A 25,280-nucleotide genomic window follows, 5' to 3' on the forward strand; every position below is an offset into this window, starting at 1 on the left:
GGTGTCCAACCTTGGCAACTTTAAGACTTGTGCAAAGCTGGCTGAGGAATTCTGGGAGTTGAAGTCCACAAGTCTTAAAGTTGCCAAGGTTGGACACCCCTTGTTGTAAGTGAAGAACTACCTGTATAATAAGGTAAATCCCAACTGGGCACTCCTCTAAAGATTGAACTACAACTCCCATCATCCACGCTCAAAGAACGGGCAGGCTTAGCCTTCTCCTTGGAAACTGTATTGAAACACGTGGCCGGGCGGACTTTGCAAGTATAATACGGCACCACGTGGGTGAAGAGGGCTAGGGGGCGCTGTGGCGCCTTGCCTTGATGCTCCCTCCGCCCCGCGCGAAGAGACGGAAATAATATATGCATACTCGAGCGCTCTAGCGCTCATTTATCAATGGTGTGGAAAGCGTGGAACCGGATCCTCTTTTTGTCCCCCCACCAACCCCTCCTCCCGCTCTGGGTTTTTTTTTTAAAAAAAATGGAATCCTTCCGCCGAGGGAAATAAGAGCGTGTCCGCGCAGGCGCAGTGAGGGACGGAAACGGGCGATCGGCCCGGGTGACATCCCGACGGGCGCGGAGAGGCACCGGGGCTGAGCTCGGAGCTCGGCGGGAGCCGAGGGGCGTCGTTGGTCTCCCTCCTTCCCTTTTTATCCCCTGCCCGTTGGTCCGCCTGCTCTGGGACTACTTTTGTGTGTCCCTCCGCTCCGCTCTGCTGCTCTTCTCCTCCTGTTCTCTCTCTTTCTCCTTCCTTCTCTTCGGCTGCTCCTCCCGGAGAAAAGAAAAGCAAAGAAGAAGGAAAAGGGACGACTTTCCCCCCCCACCCCACCCCCTCACCCTGCCCCAGACATCATTTTCAAGCCTTTTAACACGGCTCTTCCGCCGCCGGGGCATCTCTGCTGCTTCCTTTTAGCCTCGTTGAGGACTAGTCTCTTGAGCAGTTTCAAGCCTTTGGTGCAGCTCGGGGACTTTTTGAGGCGGGGGTGCAAGGGGGCTGCTTTTCCCAGCCTCTGAAAACATCCCTGGCAAGCGGACAGTCTCTTTTCTGTCTTTGGCAGAGCCTCCTTCGAGGTTTCTCCCATGATTTGGAGGCTGTTTTTTTGGCTTTCAAATTGAGGGTTGGGGGTTTTTTTGGGGGGTGGGAGGCTGTTTTGCTCTTGTCAGCCTCCAGCAGGGAGAATTTGGGTCCCTGACTCATTGGGGAAGGGGCTGCTCTGGTCAGTGGGCTGCTCTAATCCAGACCCCGGCTTCTTTTTTTGGGGGGGGAGAGCCCACCCTATAATCTCCCCAAGGCTTGGAGCATCTTTTCTGGGTGGCCAGGATCTCCCTGCCTTCCCACCTTCCTCCTTTACCTGGCTGCTGACCCCTTCATGCCAGAACTGGGACCCTCCTGCCCGACTTTTCGTACCCCACCTCTGATCTCAAAGCAGCCCACCGTCGTCGCCTTGCTCGCCCCCAAAGTGGGACCCTGATCCAATTCGGCAGCTTCCTCGACGGGACATCCATCCTCATCCTCATCATGTCTGTGGCAGGGTTGAAGAAGCAATTCTACAAAGCCAGCCAGGTGAGCAAATAGAAATTGCCAGATGTCCTGGCTCAGATGTCCAGATGTGGTGGCTCTTTCCTCTTTTTTTAAAAAAAAATAAATCTCAAAACTCGACTCCTTTCCTCCTTCTGCTCGTTGGACGGTTATGATTTTTTATTTTTATTTTTTACTTTTTCCAAACCGTGGTTTGTTGGGATATGGGGGGGAAAAAAATCTGCTCTCGGGATGGGCCGCCAGGATCCAAAGCTCTGATTTATTTATTTTGCAAAAAAGAAGGTAATAGTTTGGCGTGCAAGCAGGACAAGGAAGAACAATTTGGGCAGCTGTGGGAGGGTTTTGTGTGTGTGTGTGTGTGTGTGTGTGTGTGTGTGTGTGCAGTGGTCTTTTGTGTAGTGGCCCTCGGTCCCAGGAAGGATAGGGTAAAAGTTATACTTGGTGAAATGTGTCTTCAAACTCCCCCAAAAAAAATTCCTGAGCTGCCTTCGTGCAGCTTTCAAACAGGTTCGTAAATACACCTGTTTCATCCCGGAGAATGCTGGCGATTTGTGAGACAAATAGTAACCTGGCCTTGAAAATTCAAATTTTTCCATGGTGTTGTGTAAAGATTGCCAAGGAGCAGTTTTGGCAGAGAAAAAGCGAGACACGGTTTCTTTCGCGAAGCAGCTGAATTATCATTTGGGAACATTTCTATGCACTTGGAACAAGGAAATGAATTTTTTAAACATTACTTTTATGAAATGTTGTGCCAGGCGTAGTGAACGCTAAACGGCTCTTTTGAGACAGGTTTTCGAAGGATTGGGGCGGTATTAGGAGCATGCCAAAGTTTTATTGTGATGAATTTATTTGTTTATATCCCATAACTTTATAATAATAATTTTATTATTTTGACAAATAACTCGAGATGGCAAATGTCCCTAATTTAGCTGGGACTGAAGAGTCCCAACACTCTTTCTTCCTGTTATTTTCACCACAACTGCAAGCCTTCGGGGTGGGGTGAGATGGACTGAGAGAGGGATTGGCTCAAAGTCAATCCAGCTGGTTTTCATGCCTAACGTTGCACTAGAACTTGCTGTCTCCTGGTTATTGAACCAAAGTCACCCGTCGTCTTACCTAAGGCAGGACTAGAATTCACTATCTTTTAATGATTGGCCCAAAGTCACCCAACTGGTTTTCATGCCTAAGGCGGGACTAGAACTCCCAGTCTCCTGGTAATCGACCGAAAGTCATCCATCCGGCTTTCGTGCTAAGGCGGGACTAGAACTCACTCTCTCCTTTTGTCTGGCCCAAAGTCACCCAGCCCGTTTTCATGCCTAAGGCGGGGCTGCAACTCCCAGTCTCCTGGTAATTGGCCAAAGTCACTGAGCCAGCTGAGGCAGGACTAGAACTCAGTTTCCTGATGTTTAGCCCAGAGTCACCCAACTGACTTTGACGCCTAAGACAGGACTAGAATTCACCATCTCCTGGTGATTGGCACAATCACCCAGCCAGCTTTGGTGCTTACAGCAGGACTAGAACTCCCTGTCTCCTGGTGTTTGGCCCCAAATCACCCAGCTAGCTGTCACACCTAAGGCGGGACTACAACTCCCAGTCTCCTGGTGATTGAGCCAAAGTCACCCAGTTGGCTTTGGTGCCTAAGGCAGGACTAGAACTCACCCTTTCCTGTTGACTGGCCCAAAGTCACCTAGCCCGTTTGTCATGCCTAAGGCAGGACTACAACTCCCAGTCTCCTGGTGATTGACCCAAAGTCACCCAGTTGGCTTTGGTGCCTAAGGCGGGACTAGAACTCACCCTCCCCTGGTGACTGGCCCAAAGTCACCCAGCCCGTTTTCATGCCTAAGGCAGGACTACAACTCCCAGTCTCCTGGTGATTGACCAAAAGTCACCCAGTTGGCTTTTGTACCTAAGGCAGGACTAGAATTCACCGTCTCCTGGTGATTGGCCCAAAATCACCCAGCTGGCTTTCCTGCCTAAAGTGGGACTTGAACTCGGGGTCTCTCACTTTCTAGCCTGCTGCCTTACGTAGTAAGAGCAAACTGGCTCTTACCTGGATCATAATCGGGAGGATGACGGAGATCAAAACACAAATAGGAAGTTGGTGTGACGCCCGGCATCAATCTTCATTGTATTTATTCTCAGCAGTAACTTCGGGCTATCCAAAGTTTCTTCTGGATTGGTAGGGGGAAAAAAAATAATAACAGCAAGAGGGATGTGTAATTCATTTTCTAGCTACCAGATGAATATTTTGATAGTGGCCCCGGCCGACAGCGAGTAGGTTAAGTGTTGTGCGGCAACCATTTTGTGAATGCGCCCACGACTACGTGCTCATTTGCAGGTGGGCTGCAAAGTGGTTACTTCCGCGCTCCCTCTGAAGCAAGCAGATCCTTCCTTCGCACCGTTGCCCTGCCAATCCTGAGCAGGCTGGAAACACTGCGTGTTGCTTTGGGTCTCCCAAGGATGCAAATCCTACCATTTTGTGAAATGCAAAAACTTGTTTTTAATCACGTAAGTGCCACGCGTGCTGCAAGGCCTTCTCCGCAAGACACCTCCGAAATCCTTTTGTCGGGCCTGCCAGGAAGATTGCTATAATTATTTCTACACTGAAAATTGGGGGAGAGAGAGAGAGTGTGTAAGAGAGAGAGAGAGAGGAGGAGGAGATGGAGAGAGAGAGAGAGAGGGAGAGAAAGACAGAAAAAGAGGAGATGGGGAGAGGTGGGAGAGAGGAAGAGGAGGGAGAGAGGAGATGGTGAGAGAGGGGGAAGAGGAGATGGCAAGGGAGAGAAAGACAGAAAGTGGAGTGGGGGCAGAGAAGGAGAGGGAGAAGAGGAAATGGCGATAGAAAGAGAGAGGAGAGAGAGGGAGGAAAATAGGGAGAGAAGGAGGGGAAAAAGGGGAGAAGGTGAGGGAGAGAAGGAAAGAGAGGAAGAGAACGACAGGAAAAGGGGAGTGGGGAGAGAAGGAGGAGAAGAAGAAGAGAGCGAGGGAGAGGGAAAGAAAGATGGATAGAAGGAGGGAGAGGGAAGGAAAGACAGGCAGAGAAGGAGAGAGAGAAAAGGGGAGAAGGAGAGAGAGGGAAAGACAGGAGAGGAGAAGAAGCAGACAGAGGGAGAGAAGGATGGGGAAAGAAGGAGAGAGAGGAAGAGAAGGAGAGAGAAAGAAAAGCAAGGAGAGAAGTGAAAGAGTGAGAGAGCCCAAAGGCGATCTAGTGGAGGTTTGGGCCTGTGTTTTCATGGGAGACAGTACAGAAGAGGGCTATTTTGCGGGGGGAAAATATTCATTTCCACCAATGTCCAGAAATATTCCCCCCCCCCTCCTGTTATTGGTGTTCTGCACGTAGCCATTTAAAGCCTCTGTGCCACCTGCCAATGTGACAGATCCCACATTGCAATTGCCACAGCCATGAACTTCTGCTTTCCAGACAAAAATTAGGCAATAGGTGAGCTGTCCCTCCGGAAATTGCAGAGGTGAGACTTATGAATGAGCATTTCTAAATAAACTTGTTTCTTTCTGCCCTATTCTCCTCAGAGCCCCCCCCCCTTTTTTTTTTGGTGGTGGTGGGGGGAAGTAAACAGTTTTAACCATCTTTGCAAATTCATTTCTGCAAATATCTAAACTTCCTCAAAGCGTGGCTTCACTCTGACCGCTTTCAAGATGGGTGGACTTCAATTCCCAGAATTCTCCAGCCGGCATTTTGAGAGTTGAAATCCACAGGTGCTGACTGGAGAATTCTGGGAATTGAAGTCAGTCGATGTTAAGTGGAGAGTTCTGGGAATTGAAGTTTACGATTGGTGGCCGAGCCATTCTGAGAGTTGAAATCCACAGACGCTGAGTGGAGAATTCTGGGAATTGAAGTCAGTCGATGTTAAGTGGAGAGTTCTGGGAATTGAAGTTTACAATTGGTGGCCGAGCAATTCTGAGAGTTGAAATCCACAGACGCTGAGTGGAGAATTCTGGGAACTGAAGTTCACAAATGCTGGCTGGGCGATTTTGAGAGTTGAAAGTCCATGAATGCTGGGAATTGAAGTGCACCAGTGCTGGCTGGGGGATTCTGGGAGAATTGGTCCCTAGATAACGACTGGAGAATTCCGGGACATAGTCCACCCGTCATAAACTTGCCAAGATGGAAAACTATGGACTATGGCATAATAACACCCCTTTTTTTTTAAAAAAAAGAAAAGAATCATTGGGACAATGACACAAATGATACCAAATCTTTTCGAAGGGCAGCATAAAACGTTGGATTGTGTCTCTAGGTTGCAGACAGTAGCTTGAGCTATCGTGAATTTGAACCCGGGCCACACTGCTGCTGGTCTGACATACTGAATTGGAATAATGTTTAAGTCCCATTTCCTCTGTAGCCACCATGGCAGCATTTTCTAAGCCATCTCAAGCCATGCAGGATCATAGAATAGAATAGAATAGAATAGAATAGAATAGAATAGAATAGAATAGAATAGAATAGAATAGAATAGAATGAGTTGGAAGAGACCCTGGAGGTCTTCTAGTCCAGCCTATCCCATTTCAGGTAAGGGACTGTTCTAGTCCCTTCTTTAAAATATCCAGTGGTATTTGAGTGCTTAAAAGGTGCGAGGGCAATGAAAACGTTTTCCCAAAGCTTTGGTTTTTCTTTCTCTGTGTCCAGAGTCCTTGACACAGAACACGGTGCTTATTTTCAGCCCTTGTCTTCTGCCTCCATTCTGTGTCCAAATTATTCCAAAGTGACCGAGAGGGGAGGAGAGAAGGAAAAACCTTATTCTGCAAGAGGCTGGACCATGCCAACAGGCACGCATTGCATGTACAACGTGAGTCATTATTCCTAAATTCTAGGAATATCGCCGCCAAAAAGCCACACGGATGTTTTTCTCCGTTCTTCGCACAATTCCTGGCAGCAGCTGTTGCTCTGTGTGCAGATCTGCCATTTTTGCACCCCAAAATAGGAAGGGCCGAAAAGAGTTCCAGGGAGCTGTCTCTACCTCCTCCTCCTCTTCCTCCTCTTCCTCCTCTCCACAAACCCCACTCCCTCTTAGCACTGATGATGTTACCTAGTTGGGTCATGAAACGTCTGCAGGAAAAGAATCAAGCTCAGAGAGCACGAAGGATCTTACAATCCTCCTCCTCCTCCTCCTCCTCCTCCCTGCAAATTCCACTCCCTTCTAGCACTGATGATGTTACCTAGTTGGGTCATGAAACGTCTGCAGGAAAAGAATCAAGCTCAGAGAGCACGAAGGATCTTAGAATCCTCCTCCTCCTCCTCCTCCTCCTCCTCCTCCTCCTCCTCCTCCCTGCAAATTCCACTTCCTTCTAGCACTGATGATGTTACCTAGTTGGGTCATGAAACGCCTGCAGGAAAAGAATCAAGCTCAGAGAGCACGAAGGATCTTAGAATCCTCCTCCTCCTCCTCCTCCTCCTCCTCCTCCTCCTCCTCCTCCTCCCTGCAAATTCCACTCCCTTCTAGCACTGATGATGTTACCTAGTTGGGTCATGAAACGTCTGCAGGAAAAGAACCAAGCTCAGATGGCATCAAGGATCTTACAGTCCTCCTCCTCCTCCTCCTCCTCCTCCACCACCACTTACACGTATTTGTTTAACAACTGATCGAAGTTACAATGGAACTGAAAAATGACTTGCGACCGATTCTCAACCTTAACCACCCTTGCAACATCTCCACAATCACATGATCAAAAAAAAATTCAGGGCATGTATTCACGACGGTTACGACATCCCAGGGTGGCGGTGTTGTCGTCGGCAACCTCCTCCACCACCGGCTTCCGACACGCCAAAGTCCACGAGCCAGGTTCACTGAACGATGCCTCGCTTAGCGCCTGCGGCGACAGCACCTGCGGCAAAACGTCTCGTTTTTTTTTAAAAAAAAAAAACCCTGGGCTTGCCTCGCTTAACAAATTGCCTGGCTTAATGGTGGGCCTTCCTCTCCCAGCCGTCATAAGTCGACTCTGGGCCGAACTTAAGTCAGTCAGCCTTACTCCCGCCGCTATCTTGTCTCTCTTAAATTCATTTCCTTCTGCCTCTGTGGGGAGGCGCCTCTGCTTAACGTCCAGATCGATAACGCCGGCTCTCCCGGGCCTTCAATTATTCAGCGCAGGAAGTTTTCACAAGAGATGACAACGCACACACACACACACACTGTCAGGGGGACAGAGTAGTGTCGATCTGACAGTGTCTCTCTTTGCAGCGGTAAACCTCCACCGTTGATTCCTCCATAGTTACTACCTCCATAATAGTGTAGCAACGACCGTACGTTCTAAATCTGCCTTCGTTCCTACGCCAGAGACCTTGGTTGACATCCAGCTCGGCAGCTAAGCTGGTTCTCTGGAGGACCTTCACAAAAAGGAGGGGCACCTTATACGTTTATTTTTTAATGTAGTTATTTGTGCCTTGCCTTTTGTTTTGGCAAATTACTCAAGGTGTCGTGCCCCCGGTGGAGACTGACTCTGAGCAGTCAGAGGAGGACCCAGGCCCACCCGTTCTCCATCCTAGGGGCACGCCGGGAGGAGAGGATCAGGGTAAAAAGTGGCCTCCTCGGGAGGAAAGGGCCATGATCCCCTTCATGGGTTGCCGGTGGTGAGATCTGCGTCAAAGGTTGGAGCTGCGTGCTAGCAAACGCTGCAGACAAATTAGGGTTTGATTCCTAAAGAAGGTTTTATCTTGGTTGGCGTTCTTCCAACGGACTGTCCCGGGTTATCTTTCTGAAGTTGGCGATTATCTATCCTGGTCTGTCGTGGCACTTTATTATTCAGCGTGGTTTGTTTTTTGGGGGGTTTTGCGTCGTTATCGGCTCTTTGAATGTGAACTGTGTTTCTTGCCTTTGAAATGTTATTTTGAAAAAAATCGTTTACTCCTCCCGTGTGAACCATTAAACAGCGAAGCCAAGTTGAAGGCATTATAAAGGACTTTTATTTACGTTTTGGTTTTTGTTATGTTTCTGAGATGCTCTGGGTCATCACCCAAAGTGCCGGACATATCCAACGCACAATTTCCTACTTTTGTGTTCCCCACAACAACAACAACCCTGTGAGGTGGGTTGGGTTGAGAGAGGAGGACTGGCCCAAAGTCACCCAGCAGGTTTTCATGGCTGAGGTGGGACTAGAACTCCCAGTCGCTTGATGATTGGCCCCCAAGTCACCCAGCTGGCTTTCATGTGTAAGGTGGGACTAGAATTCATCCTCGCCTGGTTTTGGGCCCAAAATCACTCAGCTATCTTTCCTGCCTAAAGTGGGACTAGAATTCCCAGTGTCTTGATGAATGGCCCAAAGTTACCCAGCTGGCTTTCAGGTGTAGGGTGGGACTTTATTTTACCCTTGCCTGGTTTTTGGCCCAGAGTTACCCAGCCACCTTTCATGCCTAAGGCTGGTCTAGAACTCTCCATCTCCTGGGGATTGGCCCAAAGTCACCCAGCCGGCTTTCATGTATAAGGTGGACTAGAACTCTCCATCTCCTGGGGATTGGCCCAAAGTCACCCAACCAGCTTTCATGTATAAGGTGGACTAGAACTCTCCATCTCCTGGGGATTGGCCCAAAGTCACCCAGCTGGCTTTCATGTATAAGGTGGACTAGAACTCTCCATCTCCTGGGGATTGGCCCAAAGTCACCCAGCCGGCTTTCATGTATAAGGTGGACTAGAACTCTCCATCTCCTGGGGATTGGCCCAAAGTCACCCAGCCGGCTTTCATGTATAAGGTGGACTAGAACTCTCCATCTCCTGGGGATTGGCCCAAAGTCACCCAGCTGGCTTTCATGTATAAGGTGGACTAGAACTCTCCATCTCCTGGGGATTGGCCCAAAGTCACCCAGCTGGCTTTCATGTATAAGGTGGACTAGAAATCTCCATCTCCTGGGGATTGGCCCAAAGTCACCCAACCGGCTTTCATGTATAAGGTGGTCTAGAACTCTCCATCTCCTGGTGATTGGTCCAGAGTCACCCAGCTGGCTTTCATGTATAAGGTGGACTAGAACTCTCCATCTCCTGGGGATTGGCCCAAAGTCACCCAGCCGGCTTTCATGTATAAGGTGGACTAGAACTCTCCATCTCCTGGGGATTGGCCCAAAGTCACCCAGCCGGCTTTCATGTATAAGGTGGGACTAGAATTCACCCTTGCTTGGTTTTTGGTCTAAAATTACCCAGCCACCTTTCATGCCTAAGGCTGGTCTAGAACTCTCCATCTCCTAGGGATTGGCCCAAAGTCACCCAGCCAGCTTTTGTGTCTAAGGTGGAACTAGAACTCTCCATCTCCTGGGGATTGGCCCAAAGTCACCCAGTTGGATTTCCTGCCTGAAGTGGGACTAGAACTCCCAGTCTCCTGATGGTCACCCCAAAAGTTACCCAGCTAAAATAGGACTAGAACTCACCGTTTCCTGTGATTGGCCCAAAGTCATCCAGCTTGAGTGGTACTAGAACTCCCAGTCGCCCTGTTTCTAGCCTGATGCCTTATCTATTAAACCAAATTGGCTCCCTTACACTGGAACTAAACGTCCATCCCAGCCGCCAGCATTTTAAAGGTTGAACGACAAATCCTGGTCGATACTTTAAAAGTCCAGCATAATTTAAGTCTACACGGCTGTAGAGATTCTACCCCCCCAACCTCCTGCCACCTTTCCTAAATCTCTCTTTTTCCTTGAAGTTGTCTGAAGGGCCGCCCCAAAGTGGATTAATGGATTAATTCCTCTCGATTAGCATTGCCTCTCCCGCTTCCTGCGAATCTGCTCCCCGCTGGGTGCTGTATCCTGTCTCTGGCTTTTGAACAGTGTTTTAAGAAACACTCCATTTAGAGCAGGGATTTAGTTATCTGCTTAAACTGCTTTTATTATCAGCTTTTATTGTGGCTCTAGCGGTTTTTGTGTGTGTGTGTGTGTGTGTGTGTGTGTGTGTGTGTGTGAGAGAGAGAGAGAGAGAGAGAGAGAGAGAGAGAGAGAGAGGGAGAGAGAGAAAGAGAGAGAGAAAGAGAAAACTGTATGGAGACTCCCAGCAATGAGCAATTAAATTAAGTTTAAGAAATGAAAAACAAATTTTACCGTCAGGTTTTTGTAAAATGTTCTTATTTACGTATAGTTCTTATTCAAAGTTTTAAGAGCACTAAGAAGAACGAATGTTACTTCTATCTTTGGGGTGGGGGGAATTTATCCCTGAATTAGAGAAAAAGGGAAAAAAGATAGAAATAGCAGAGAGAAAAAACAGAACAAAGCACCGGAAAGAGAAAGAGAATGATATAAAGAAGTGGCTTCCAATAGACCTCATAGCATATATGTTTAATATATTTAATATTAATATATTTAATATAGTATAATATTATAAACTTATTTTAAATACTCATTTGTTGTTTGTTTAATGACAGCTCTTTCTCTCTCATTCATTCTCTCATTCTTCCTCATTCTTTCATTCTTTCTCATTTTTCCTCATTCTTTCATTTTCTTTCTGTTTTCCCTTATTCTCCCTCTCTGTCTCTCTTTCTTTCTCTTTATTCTCTCTTTCTCATTCTGCCTTTCTCTTTTATTCTCTCACTCTATCTCTCTCATTCTGTCTTTCTTCCATTCTTTCTCATTTTCTCTCTCTTTCTCTCTCATTCTCTTTATTCTCTCTTATTCTTTCTCATTTTCTCTCAATTCTTTCTCTTATTCTCTTTCTCCCTCTCTTATTCTGTCTCTCATTCTCTCTCTCATTCTCCTTCTGCCCCCTCTCTCATTCTGTCTCTCATTCTCACTCATTCTCTTTTTCAATCTTTTTTCATTCTCTTTTTCTCTCCCTGCCTCTCTCTTTACACCTAATTCTACTGTATTTTCTTTTTCGGCAGGAGCGGTGTGTGGAAATCTTCCTCTTTCCACTCTCTTAATCCTTTTCAGAGCCTAGGAGCCCATACCTCGCCCAATAACAATCTTTGTCTCTTAAAACGCCACTCTTGGGCCCGAGCAAAATGTTTTCGTCCACGTGGCAGGGGACAAAGTTTGTGGGCCAGTTTGCTGGTTCCTCTTCCTTTGCATACAAAAACTAGATTTTCCTATATGCCTCGATCGAGGGGAGGGGGAGAACAGGACTTTTACCCCACTATTGAGGGCGAAGTTCCGCTTCCTTGTTTTAATAATTCCTCGAGTGTGTGTCTCTGAATTCTTTCCAACCATACCTAATGTGCCTTTGGGGTTGTTATTTTTAATTTTTATTTTTTTTGCACAGCTAATTCTGAGCTCAGAGTTAAAGCCATGGAGAGCCAGGTTGTTTGAATAGTTAAGGCACCAAAACTAGGAGAACTGAGAGTTGTAGTACCACTTTAGGCATGAAAACTAGCTGGGTGACTTTGTGTCAATCACCAGGAGACGGTGAGTTCTAGTCCCGCCTTAGGCATGAAAGCTAGCTGGGTGACTTTGGGCCAATCACCAGGAGACTGTGAGTTCTAGTTCAGTCTTAGATGTGAAAGCTGACTATGTGACTTTGGGCCATTCACCAGGAGATTGTGAGTTCTAGTTCAGTCTTAGATGTGAAAGCTGGCTAGGTGACTCTGAGCCAATCACCAGGAGACTGGGAGTTCTAGCCCTGCCTTAGGCACGAAAGCTGGCTGGGTAACTTGGAGCCAATCACCTGGAGATGGTAATTTCTAGTCCCACTTTAGGTGTGGAAACCAGCTGGGTGACTTTGGGCCAGTCACACACTTTCAGTCCAACTCACCTCACAGAGCTGTTGTTATGAAGAAAATAGGAAGGAGTAGTAGATATGCTTACCAACTTTGGTTATTTTTTAAAAGTAATAAAGGTGGAATAATAATAACAACAATAACAGCAATAATAACAATAATAGTTTAGAACATGGCTTGCCTGAACCACAATGAGTGAAGTGATATTGTCTTGGGTCGCCTGTAAAATATAGAATAAAGTTAATGTCTATAATTAACAAACTTCCTTTATTTATATATTTTTATATATATTTTTTTCTATCTTGAGCTGAATTGCTACCTGTCCAGGCCCTCGCGCAGCCTGTGGGTTAGACATGACCGTATTGTTTGTTTGTAGGTGGTGGGGTGGCCTAGAGAGGTGAAAATGCTCCCCTCACACTCGAGAGGTTGAGAGTTCAATCCCAGGCAGCGACCGATGTTTCCCTCTCAGGGTGCAAAGAGAAAAAAAATCTCTGCTGTGAACTCTGCATAGGCGTGAGGAAGGGCATCCGGCCAGTAAACGCTCCATTCAGTCACTCTGAGTCCGCCACGATAAAAAGAGACGACAGGGTCATTAAAGGATTAAAAAAATTGGTTGTAACCCACCCTTGGATCCACGTGTTCTCGCTGGCCGAGGCCCCTTCTGAACGAGTTTACTTTTGAGACGGTCCCCAAGGTGGGCTGGTCCTTGGAAAGGAGGCAGGTAGCTTAGAGCTCGAGTCCAAAGAGGGAAAATTGGGTGAGGTTTTCGTTAGAAGCTTAACGTTGGCTTGTGAAACAACGGTGCGAAGACAAATACGGTGTTGTGCAGTGGGAGAACCAGATGTGCTCCGTGTTGTGTCATCAGGAAAATCCCAAAATATTTTTTTGGGGGGTGGGGGGTGGGAGGAGTTTTCAGGCATCAAAACGCAAACCACATTTCATGAATGCCAACCCTGGAAAGTAGTGGGATTGCTGTGGTGCCCTAAAGGGGTGGTTTAATGCGGTTTAATCTCTTGAAAATCCAGAGTATTACGCTCGTCTAAGTCGGTGGTCCTTTCTGGTTTGACTTTGGCTCTTTTCAGAAGTGCTCGACTTGCAGTTCCTTCTCTGTTAAATTATCTCCCACACCTTGGATATATATCCACCTGAGTTCATTCTCCCACACGTGGGGGAGGAGGGTGACAAATGCTTTCGGTGGGTTTTTTAGCCTTGCGGTCGAATATTTAGCGCTTATTTCTTTGGGAAGCTTCTAAGTAAGAAGAGACTTTGGTATGGGTCTATAAAGAGCTCCACGAATTGCTGTGGTTCCCACTTTTAATATATGCAAATCGTCCTTGATTTACGTCCCTTTTATCGGGGTGGACTCAGAGCAACTGCATGGAGCGTTTACTGCCCCGGATGCCCTTCCTCACGCCTATGCAGAGTTCACAGCAGAGATTTTTCTCTTTGCATCCTGAGAGAGAAACCTCGGTCGCTGCCTAGGATTGAACTCTCAACCTCTCGAGCGTGAGGCGAGCATCTTCAGGTCTAGGCCGCCCCGCCACTCGATAGAGCTACAAACCAACCATTCATTTAGTGACCGTTTGGAGTTACAGTGGCCCTGAAAAAAAAAAATGGACTCGTGACTGTTTTTTCACACTTTCCCTGAAAATAAGACCAGGTCTTATATTCATTTTTGCTCCCAAAGACGCATGAGGGCTTATTTTCTGGGTGGGTCTTATTTTCGGGGAAATACGGTTCTAAATGCACCCGTCTGGCTGACAACCTTAACGGGAGGCTTATTTTTAGGGTAGGGCTTATATTACGAGCATCCTGAAAAATCATGCTAGGGCTTATTTTTTCCAGTTGGGTCTTATTTTCAGGGAAACAGGGTACCTACTGGTATACAAACCAATACACATGTTCCCATTATAGCCTCTTTCCTGGCTAATTTCGGTTGTTTAGCGAAGAAAATTAATATCATTTCAGATTCTGCCTCCCCCTTTCCTCTGGATTAGGTTTTATATTGTATCGTTGCTCTCAACAGTTTGCCATCTGCAGTTCCTCTTTCCTGCAACTCCAAGTTCCCAGCTATTTTCGTCTTTGAGTCTGATTCATAACAAAGGCGATCACAGCCCACCCCTATAATTTAAAGTGGTGCCTTAATTGCAGAGATATGAACCCATGTTCAACCAAGGTTTCCAAACCTGGTTATATTATTCAGAGGCGGCGCCTTACGAGTGATTTGGGTTTATTTTTACAGGATTTGGGCGTGTGTGGCATTTTGAATTTTGTTTGTAAAGTATTTCAGTCACGTATCTGAGATGCGTTTCCTAGTCAATCGGCTAAGTAAATAAATAGGTTTTGTACAGGGAGAATCCAGAGTGTTTCAATAGGACTTGGGTTTGGCATAGATTGCAACAGGGGCGTTTGTAGGATTGTAATAACCAAGAAAAACTGAGTGGATTGTAGTAACCCAAGAAAAATTCAGGTAGTCCTCAACTTATGACTGCAGTTGGGCCCAAAATTTATGTTGCTCACTGTTATGCCCTTGTTGGAGTCTGATTCGGAGGGGGAGATTGAACAGCTGACCGGGAATGGGAGTATGGCACCGGCTGTAGAAGAAACAGGAGAAGGGCATGGTCCGGCTGGGCATTCAGAGGAAGACCCAGGGCCACCCCTTCTTCATTCTAGGGCAGACAGGCAGGAGCGGAGAAGGAAGCAACATGGCTTACGGGAGAGAAAAAGGCCCTGATCCCTTTCATTAGTTGCAGCTGGGAGAACAGGATATAAGAAAGGCGTTTGCACACAGCACCTTGCTGGAAGCAAAGCGTGCATTATCTTTGTCGAGGCTTATCTGGGTTTTGGCGTCCTCCCAACAGCGTGTGCTTCCTTATCTTTCGGAAGTCTGCAGTTTATTATCCTGGCCTGTCGTGTCAATTACTTCAGCGTGGTTTGTGTTGTTTTTTTTTTAATTTCTAATTTATCTCTACTTTGGGTTCGGACTGCATTTCTTCCCTTAGTAGACTGTTTTTGGAGGAGTTTGCTCTCCAGCCGAGGATAACCGGACATTGGGGGCCAAGTTGGAGGCATTAAAGGGAATCGGTCTCTATTGATAACCAAGGGCTGGATGTCTGATCTCTTCCTTCTATATAGTCCACTATCAGCTCCTTGGTCTTATTGGTGTTGAGGACCAAGTTATGGTCTCCACACCACGAAAGCAACCGGTCCGCCTCATCTCGGTAGGCAGACTCATTCTCCCCCCGGAGATAAGTCCCACCACTGTTGTATCGTCTGCAAATTTAGCAAGAGTGTTACTAGTGTGAGTGGGAATGCAGTCATGCACAGAAAGAGTATAGAGTAAGGGCTCAACACGCAACCCTGTGGTGTACCAGTGTTAAGAATAAGGGCTGAAGGGGTATGATTACCTAATCTGACCCTCTGTGAATGGCCAGACATCTCGGCTCGAAGATTCTTGCCTTGATCCTTCCTTCTAGCCTGACTTCGGGTTCCTGTGATGTCGCTGGCGCCTTGCAAATTGGAACAGGGAGGGAGATTCCCCCTCGTCCCAGGATTCCCCCCTCGTCCCAAAACTCAGATCAATTGATCAAGAATAGAGCTGGTAGGGACCTTAGAGGTCTTCTAGTCCAACCCCTTGCTCAAGCAGGAGACCCCATACCAGGGGTTGCCCACCATAAACACTCAAAGAGCCACAAAGATCCTAACCGGAAGCTCCACCCCACCTCCATTCCCATTCAATTCTGGAGCTGACCGGAAGTCCGGTTCCCCCACCATAGAGTCTCCTCCTAGTGTGGCATCTTTTTTCCTCTGCTGGCCGGAAGTCCAGTTTCTCCACCATAGAGTCTCCTCCTAGTGCGGCATCTTTTTTTCCTCTGCTGGCCGGAAGTCCAGTTTCTCCACCATAGAGTCTCCTCCTAGTGCGGCATCTTTTTTTCCTCTGCTGGCCGGAAGTCCAATTTCTCCACCATAGAGTCTCCTCCTAGCCTCCTCCTTTTTCCTCTACCTGTCCTAACCGAACGCCCTATCAATTGTGGAGCCGACTGCCGACGGGGACCCACAGCAGAGGAATGAAAGAGCCACATGCAGCTCCAGAGCCCACACGATCCACAGGAACCCTCCCCGCCTATTCACTCCTTACCCGGCAAACTTGCCTGCTGAATTGCTATTTTTCCTTTTTCTGACCATCAGCTGTTCTGTTGTGCAGGGAGATTTAGATCAGCTAGGAAGCAGGAAACGGTTGGATTTCTTGCTTTCTAGCCAGTCTATAGATCTTCAGCTCTGCTTTTAAGCGCAGCCGAACCTCCCTTAGGACTGAAGGTTCTATTATTCAGTGCAGACTCACGGCAAGCAAATTTGAGAGACGGAGCTAGCCGATGGCAGATAAATAGATCACAGAATGATTCTGGGAGCAACTCAATCTGCCTGCCTACTTTGCCTGATTTTGGGGTAAAAGTTGCTCTTTTTTTAAAAAAAATAAAAAATTCAATATTTATATAAATATTTATAATGTATGGCATTCAGCTTTGTTCGGTATTTTCCCGTCATTGTAGTTGTGCTTTTAAAGTTGTAGCAACGCTTGGCAGAATCTCATCAGAAGCCTGATGATGGCAGATGAGATTCTGCCGAACGCTGCTAACTTTAAAAGCACAACTAATGACGTGAAAATACCCGAACAATACAACATGTAAGTACCCACAAAAACTTAAGAAAACAAATATTTATAATATTTACATACAAGCCCTGCCCAGCTAGTCACATGACCACCAACCCACACCCACAAATTAGGCCACGCCCACAGAAACGGTTAGTGGTCCCTGGTATTTAAAATTATGAGTTTGGTGGTCCCTGAGGTCCAAAAGGTTGGCGACCCCTGCTTTGGAGAATAGAGTGACCCCCTCTTCTTCGTGGTAGAAGGCCGTTGGCTTTAGTCTTGGGGTGACATATGCTCCCATCCTTCATCCCGTGGCTCTTCCCTGGCCGCGTGCAGAATCCAATTTCCCCATCTTTTGCTTCTGTTGCCTGGATTTGAAGAGCGGGCCGCCCTTCGAGCAGATGGCTCCTAATTGTTTACTCACCGTGTTTCTCCTCCTCCTCCTCCTCTCCTGGTGAATCTCAGCTTTGCTAGGGAATGGGTGTCTGTGTGCGTGAAGGAACGCATGAATTAAGCCATCTGTCCTTTCTATCTGCTGGAAACGTCTGATCCTCGGTTTGGAAACCGAGGATGTTTGAAGATTATGCATCGCCCTCCCTTTTAACTCCAGAAAATTAAGGGTGGGTGGGTTGAGAGCTATGTTCCCCAGCTTAATTTACAATGGGTTTGCAGATCTTCGTGGCTCAGACCACAGAGGAAGCGGTTATTGTGGCCCACCAGTGACCAGCAGAGCTGGCGGCAGATTCGGACAGTGAGGAGGTGTTGGGTAGGAGCATGAGCCAGTCTTGAAGTGTAGGGAAGGCTCTGGTGAGGGCTCTGTGTCAGAGGCAGAGATGGGGCCAGGGCCGTCTGATAGTTATCAGCTGCCTTTGGAGTCGGAGATCAGTGAGGCAGAAGAGCAGCGGGAGCCTGTTTCCAGTGTGTGCATGCGCAGAGCTGCCAGAAGAAGGGAACAGTTAAGGAACAAGGGTCAACTTGGGAGTAAAGGCTCAGGTGGACAGTGAATGGCCCCTCCCATAGGGAATAAAGAGGAGTGAAGGGGGTTTTGCAGGAGACCAGTTAGTTCAATTCATTAGGGTAGAAGATCTGTTTACTGACTTCTTGCCAAGTATTGTCTGCTACAGAGTGGCGTTTGGAGTATATTGGCCTGGCAGCTCTCCAAGCTTGATAAGGGTGTGTATTTTTGAACTTCCTTGAAAGACTGTTGGCCGGGACTTTGCTGGAGAGAAATTCACTGTAAACTAAATAAAAAGGGGTTTTTTATCAGGACGAGGAGTCGACTTCGTGCTCTTGGAAGAAGCCTAAGTCAGAACAGCGAGTCACTGCCTGGCAATGTCCAGCGTCAACTCATAAAATATTTCTATGGTCTTTTTACAGTTGCCAACAGAAACGGAGTGGGGGGGAGTTTTGAGACAGCCAGAAAATGGGGTAGGTGGGCAGATAGTCTTCTTCTTTGGCTTCCCAGGTTTGGAAGGTTGAGGGATGGGGTGGATAGGTTGTGTAATGAATGTGCAACTTTGGGCAGAAACTCCCAACGGAGAGAATTTGACAGGGCTCCCCGCCCCCCTCGACAGATCGACAGGTGATCCTCACTTGAGCCCAAAATTTCCCATGGCTAAGCAAGACACTTGCTAAATCAACTTGGCTCCCTTTTAGGACCTTCCTCAAGGGAATCGCTGCAGTTGTTAAGCGAGTGACGTGGTTGTTAAGTGAATCAGGCTTCTTTGTTGACTTTGCTCGTCTGGAGGTCATGAAAGTTGAATCCCATGACCCCCTCGGGAGGCTGTAATCATCGTAAGTGTGAGAACTGGTTGCCAAGTGTTTCGAACTTCGATCATGTTATCTATCACGTGTGCGTCAGGACTCCCAACAAATCCACCCCCATTCAAATCACAAGTCTCTAGCCGCGTCTCAGAGAAAAGAAAATTGATTTATTAGAAGGGGCCCTGTTGGTGTTAGCTGGGTGCAGCCGATACTAAAATACATCATTTCCCCCTTGACCCTGGTCTTCCCCCCACCCCCTGGGTGTATATTCTCCAATGGGACACATCCATAGCCAAGAGTTATCAATCGTGCTCTCCAATAATAATCTTATGTGCCAGAAGCTCCAGCTGCCTAGCAATTATCTGAAGCATTTAAGGAATGCACTGTTTTCCCTCTCACTCCCTTTTTCTGGCAGCTAAAAAGACCAAAGGAGTATCTTTTTAGTGCTTGCGACAGCCATTCATGTGAAAAATGGTTATACATCCCTTTTTTCCCCCAGTACCATTGTATCTTTGAATGGTCACTAAAGTAATAGTTGTAAGTTAAGGACGATCTCTATTTGCAGCAATGGCAGAAGGTTGCATTTCGGAAGCATTGCACACCTGCAGAGGAAGGACTGGGAGAATCAGGGGTCGGAGTCAAGAGAGGGAACAGCCCAGAATCTCTACGTAGCCACAAACGAACTTAATCCAACCTCCCTTGAATTCCATTGACTTGTCTCTTAACTCCTAGCGGGAGCCATTGGTGAATCGAGACGATTCCCGTGCGTTTCATCAATGAATCGGTCGCATTGGACGTTCACACGTGGACCTGAATCTGGGGTTGGAGTCGAGAGAGAGCTCAGCCCAGAATTTCAACGTAGCCACAAACGAACTTAATCCAACCTCCCTTGAATTCCATTAAGTCGTCTCTTAACTCCTAGCGGGAGCCAATGGTGAATCGAGACGATTCCCGTGCGTTTCATCAATGAATCCGTTTCATTGGACCTTCACACGTGGACCTGAACTTTCGCACCTAGCAACACCCATCCAGCCTGTCAGCCTCCGAACCGATTTGTTGATCTTCTGCTTGGATTAAACCAGGGTTTCTTCAGGTGGCCAAGATTGAGGGAAATTGACCCAGACCCCAGATCTCTTTAGAATCCCTTAGGTTGACCTCCGATAGCTCGAGTTCTTTCTAGACGCTTCATTTGGTTGCACCTGGTACAGGCACTGCTCCACTTACAACCAGCTGCTTAGCGAACATTCAAAGTTGCGACGGACCTACCTTGGGGCTACTTATGACCTGAAGTTCTCTCAGTCTTTCTCTCTCTCCCTCTCTCTCTCACACACACACACACACTTCTGTTGCTTGGCAACATGGCGGCATTTACAGCCGTCCCACAGTCACATGAGCCAGTGAATAGGTAGGATTGTAACGATCAAGAAAAATTCAGGTAAGTCCTCGACCAGGAATTGAGCCTAGAGTTTAGGTTGCTCAGTGAGAAACTTGTTAAGGGAGCTTTGCCCCAACTTACAACTTTCCTTGTCGCCTTTGTTAACGGAATCGCCGCCGTTGTTCAATCGGTCACACGGTTGTTAAGTGAATCTGGCTTCCCCATTGACTTTGCATGGCGGAAGGTCGCAAAAAGCGGATCACGTAACGCCGGGACGCTGCGACCATCATAAATACAAGCCAGTTGCCAAGCACCTGACTTTTGATCACGTGAGCCCAGGGGGAATGCTATGACGGTCGTATGTGTGAAACAAACGCTCCCAAAGTCACTTTTTTTTTCCCCCAGCACCATTGTAACTTAGAACGAGGACTGAGGGAACGGTTGTAAGTCGAATATCGCCTGTGCTTTATTTTGGACTGGTTTACCGAACACTTAACCCATGGATCTAGGCACCAGAAAGCTCTCTGAAAGGAAAGGCGCCTGTCTCCCGTTTTTGAATTTTAATCTGGCAATAAGGAAAAATAAAAAACATTTCACGCACCGTCCCAAATTCCTGAGGAATTGGTCGGTTAAGCAGCAATATTTTAAGTTAGCAAACCAGTCAGGTAGGATGGTGATTCTTGTAAAGCCTTGTTTAACAAACAGGGTACCAAGTCCACGTTGAAGAGAGGATTGCAGACAAACTCCTTTTATTTGGTTTTAAAGATTAGGGCCAGCCAACTTGCTGTCTGATTCCAACTTCAGCTCTCTACTTTAAATAAAAGAGCGTGCAATTCTTTTTCCTCTTCCTTCCCGGCTGCCTTGTTTCCCCGAAAGCATGACCTACCCTGAAAGTAAGTCCTAGCTTGATTTTGACACTTAACCCCCCAAAATAAGCCCTAATTACAATCCAGAGTGGATGGGTAAAAATTAAGCTAGGGTGCGGATGGGTGTGTGTAGAGCTGCCCTACTACTTACCTTTGGACAGTTGTAGCCAGGCCTGGCACACCCCGATACCTGCCTTGCCGGCCCATTTCTTCTGCAGCTGGCAAGGGCTCTAGAGCTGATAACAAAGCTCCGGATCGATCCAAAGCTCTTTTAAAGGCTGCAGAGGCCTTCAGGAAAGTCTTGCTGGCTGCAGAAGAAGAATTTCCTGAAGGCCTCGGACCACGAAAAGGAGGCCGGGGGCGACACACGCAAGTGAGGTTATCAGTAGATGACGTCCCCCCGAAAATAAGACCTAGTTCTTTTTCTTTGGTGAAAAAAATGGACAAGACAGGATCTTATTTTCGGGAAAACACGGTATTCACATAGCAGAATGATACCTAACAGGTAAGGGACCGGCAAGAACGGAAAGCAGATTGCTTTCAATAGGTCAATGCCAAGGATACCTAACCTGATTTGAATCCTCATTTTAAAACGGACAGGTTGCCGGAAGAACAAAATTGGGGCGTTGGAGACAGGGGGGAAAAGAACCAGAGACTGTTTACACACACCAAAAACCACGAAACGGGTTTTGCAAGCTTTGTGTAACTGCAATCTGCTTGGCGTTGTGTCTTTGCCGCAATTTTCTTAGCCTTCTCTATGACGTTACAGGAAGTGGAAGGTTTGCATTGGCGGAGTTTGTCATAATCATTGTTTACATCTTGGTGCGGGATTAATTAATTTAAAATATATATTTATATTTTTTGGGCAGTCTCTGGAGGCAGCTGGGATGTTTAAATCTCTTCCGAGAAGGGGAAGCTCCTTGCTCCAGTGATCTCTGATCGCATCTTTCCCGCCCTGCATGTTGGTTTACTTTTTAAAAACAGTTACACAATGGTCCATGATTTCCGTCCCCTTCTTCTCGGAGTCTGTTTGAAGTATTGATAAAAAAGAGGGGGGGGGGGAATTTCCTTATCAAATAAACAAGATATGATTAAACAGACACACACAGAGAGAGGGAGAGGGAGAGAGAGAGAGAGAGAATTAAGATCTCTGCAGAGGGCAACGGATTGTAATGGAGTGAAGCAATGAAGAACTTGGATTAAATCTGAGAAAATCAGTTTTTCGAGGGCCGGTGGTGGGTTAGATCTGGACTCTGCCCTAATCCTTAACCTAGTTTGTTTTCACTTAGTGCAGTGTTTCTCAATCTCAGGAACCCTCCCATACTACCACCTTACAATACTAGACAACGCAATATCAGCAGTAGAGACCTTCACATTTCTGGGGTCTATTATATCACGTGACCTAAAATGGACGCCTAACCTCAAAAACGTCATCACAAAAAGCACAACAAAGAAGGTTCTTTCTATGCCAACTCAGGAAGCTCAAACTGCCCAAGGAGCTGCTGATCCAGTTCTACAGAGGAATTATTGAGTTTGTCTCTGCACCTCTATAACCGTCTGGTTTGGCTCTGCAACCCAACAGGACAGACACAGACTTCAGAGAGTAATTAGGACTGCAGAAAAAACTATTACTACCAACCTCCCTTTCACCGAGGACCTGTATACTGCACAAGTCAAAAAGAGGGCTGTGAAAATATCTACAGACCCCTCACATCCCAGACATAAACTGTTTCAACTCCTACCCTCAAAACGAGGCTATAGAGCCCTGCACACCAGAACAACTAGACACAAGGACAGTTTTTCCCTGAACGCCATCACTCTGCTAAACAAATAATTCCCTGAACGCTGTCCAACTATTTACAAAGCCTGCATTACTATCACTATTAATCTTCTAATCACTCCTTATCACCCATCCTCTCCCACTTGTGACTGTATGACTGTAACGTTGTCGCTTGTATCCTTACGATTTATGTGGACTGTCTCCTAGTATGATTTGATGGCTTATTGTACCCTCTGACTATCATTAAGCGTTGTACCTGATGATCCTAGATTCTTGACGAATGTATCATTTTCTTTTATGTACACTGAGAGAAAGCATTTTACAGCGAGACAAATTCCTCGTGTGTCCTATCACACTTGGCCAATAAAGAATTCTCTTCTATAAAGATTGCTATCTATTTACCTTTTTATTTTTATTTGTTTAGAAAATTTATATTGCCGCCTGCATGTACACGGAGAGTCAAGGCCGCTTACAAAGAGAGAAAAACATACAAAAGAAAAATGATAAAATAATAACCCATCCCGGCAACAACAACAAAACCTTCATGCTAACCATTTAATGGGCTCCTTCCCATTCTGGGTTCCCCAGGGCCATTAGCAGAACCAGGTCTTCAGGACTGGCTGGGGAATTTTGGGAGTTGAAGTCCATACGTCTTAAAGTGCCTAAGATGAAAATAGAATCGAATTCTTTTATTGGCCAAGTGTGATTGGACACACAAGGGATTTGTCTTGGTGCAAATGCTCTCAGTGTACATAAAAGAAAAGATGACTCTAACGCCTTTTGTGAACCTGGCTGTTTATAGCTTGTTAAAGAAACCAGGATTGCGGAAGGCAGCTTGTCAGTGTGCAATTGGGTGTGCCTGCAGTCTTGAGCCCCAGGGGCTGTTGTACATACTACAACCCCATTACAAATTGGGCATGGTTTATGGTTTGATGCTACAACAGGCTTCGTTGCAGCCGGCAAGCATCGCTCCTGGCCACTCACCAAGAAAAACCCTGGTAAATATTTTTTCCAAACGGTAGCTCTCTGACATTTATTAGATCCGTAATGATTGATCGGCAAAGGAAGGCGAGTGATTGACATGTCAGCGTTCCAACAACCCTCCATTCCAATCCATAACTCCCAGACAGACGTATCTCAAAGGTGCCTTTATTTGGATAGTAAACTGGCATATCTGTGGAATCTCGAATCTGAAAGTTTCGGGCTTCCTTGCAAAAGTCAAAACCACAAATCCATCCCCCGTTAGCCATCCCCGCATCACACGGCCCAATCAACCATCCGTCCTGAAGTAAGATTCCCAATTCATTAGGCGCCGCACTCCGTGACCCTTGAACCAAACCAAAAGAATTTTATTTTGTCTAGATATCCTCTGGTGGATTCCTCCCTCCCGCTTTCTCGGGCTCAGTTGTGGCAGCGTCGAATCTCCATACGGCTCCCAAAGCTGACCTCTTTGTTAAAATAAGAAAAAAGAAAGAAAAAGAAAAGAAAAGCAGATTGGTTTCAGGCTGGAGAAGCAATGGAAAACTAGATCTCCCTGAAAGAAATCCAGTTTCTCAAGGCTGCAAAACCCGCGTGGCCGGTTGGGGAATTCTGGGAGTTTGAAGTCCGTGCATCGTAACGTGGCTGGTCCAATGGATCCTGTTTAAAGCCTCAACCAAATGTGAGAGCTTCCTGGTAGCCTTGACCATGTTTCGTCCATAAAACCTTTCATAGAAGCCAAAGATGTTTCCATGTGGAAAAGGGCCTCAGGTCCCCCAAACCAGGGCTGGGCTGCTGGGGGTTCGCAGGGAGGGAGGATTTATACTCCTTGCAGACAGCTGGTCGTTTGCATCCTTTTAGAGGGTCGTTGAGGCCACTTGGAGGTTTATCTGTGTCCTCAGATCAGGTGCTGTTTCAGGTTTTTCTTTGAAGATGTTTCCCTTCTCCTCCAAGAAGCTTCTTCCGCTCTGACTGGATGGTGGGGAACGGAAGGATTTATACTTCTTGCAGACAGCTGGTCGTTTGCATCCTTTTAGAGGGTCGTTGAGGCCACTTGGAGGTTTATCTGTGTCTTCAGATCAGGTGCTGTTTCAGGTTTTTCTGTGAAGACTTTTCCCTTCTCATCCAAGAAGCTTCTTCCGCTCTGACTGGATGGTGGGGAATGGAAGGGTTTATACTCCTTGCAGACAGCTGGTCGTTTGCATCCTTTTAGAGAGTCGTTGAGGCCACTTGGAGGTTTATCTGTGTCCTCAGATCAGGTGCTGTTTCAGGTTTTTCCGTGAAGACGTTTCGCTTCTCATCCAAGAAGCTTCTTCCGCTCTGGCTGGATGGTGGGGAACGGAAGGATTTATACTCCTTGCAGACAGCTGGTCATTTGCATCCTTTTTGAGCAGGGGATCCCAAACCTTTTCAGTCCACCACCTCCTTGGTGCTACAAACTCATCCTCGGTGCCCCCCACCCAGGGGTGGGATTCAAATTTCTGTGGGTGTGGCCTAATTTGAGGGTGTGGCTTGCTGATCATGTGACCGACTGGGCATGGCTTGCTGGTCACATGACCGTGTAGGTGTGGTTTGGTGGGCATGTGACTGGGTGGGTGTGGCTTGGTGACTGGCAAACCAAATACAAGTGGTCCTCGCTTAATGGCCGGTTGTGTAGCAAGTGTTCTAATTTATGACTGGCCTCCCCAGAGC

At 47.0% G+C, this 25,280-nt stretch overlaps 1 protein-coding gene across 3 annotated transcripts in view; it reads left to right on the forward strand.

Annotated features, from left to right (window-relative positions):
* The first annotated feature begins 518 nt into the window (after positions 1-518).
* SH3GL1 (SH3 domain containing GRB2 like 1, endophilin A2) overlaps positions 519-25,280 on the forward strand; it is a 78,453-nt gene continuing 53,691 nt past the window's right edge. For 2 of the 3 annotated variants that reach the window (XM_026720342.2, XM_026720343.2), the window contains exon 1: positions 529-1,560. In XM_026720342.2, the coding sequence (XP_026576127.1) occupies positions 1,516-1,560 (45 nt within the window). In that variant the 5' untranslated portion in view covers positions 529-1,515. Of the gene's footprint in view, positions 1,561-25,280 lie in introns of all 3 variants that reach the window. The other variant, XM_026720344.2, reaches the window with a different exon arrangement.

Source organism: Pseudonaja textilis, chromosome 1, assembly GCF_049901715.1.
Source record: "Pseudonaja textilis isolate UNSWEBS1 chromosome 1, rPseTex1.2, whole genome shotgun sequence".
Classification (NCBI taxonomy): Eukaryota; Metazoa; Chordata; class Lepidosauria; order Squamata; family Elapidae; genus Pseudonaja; species Pseudonaja textilis.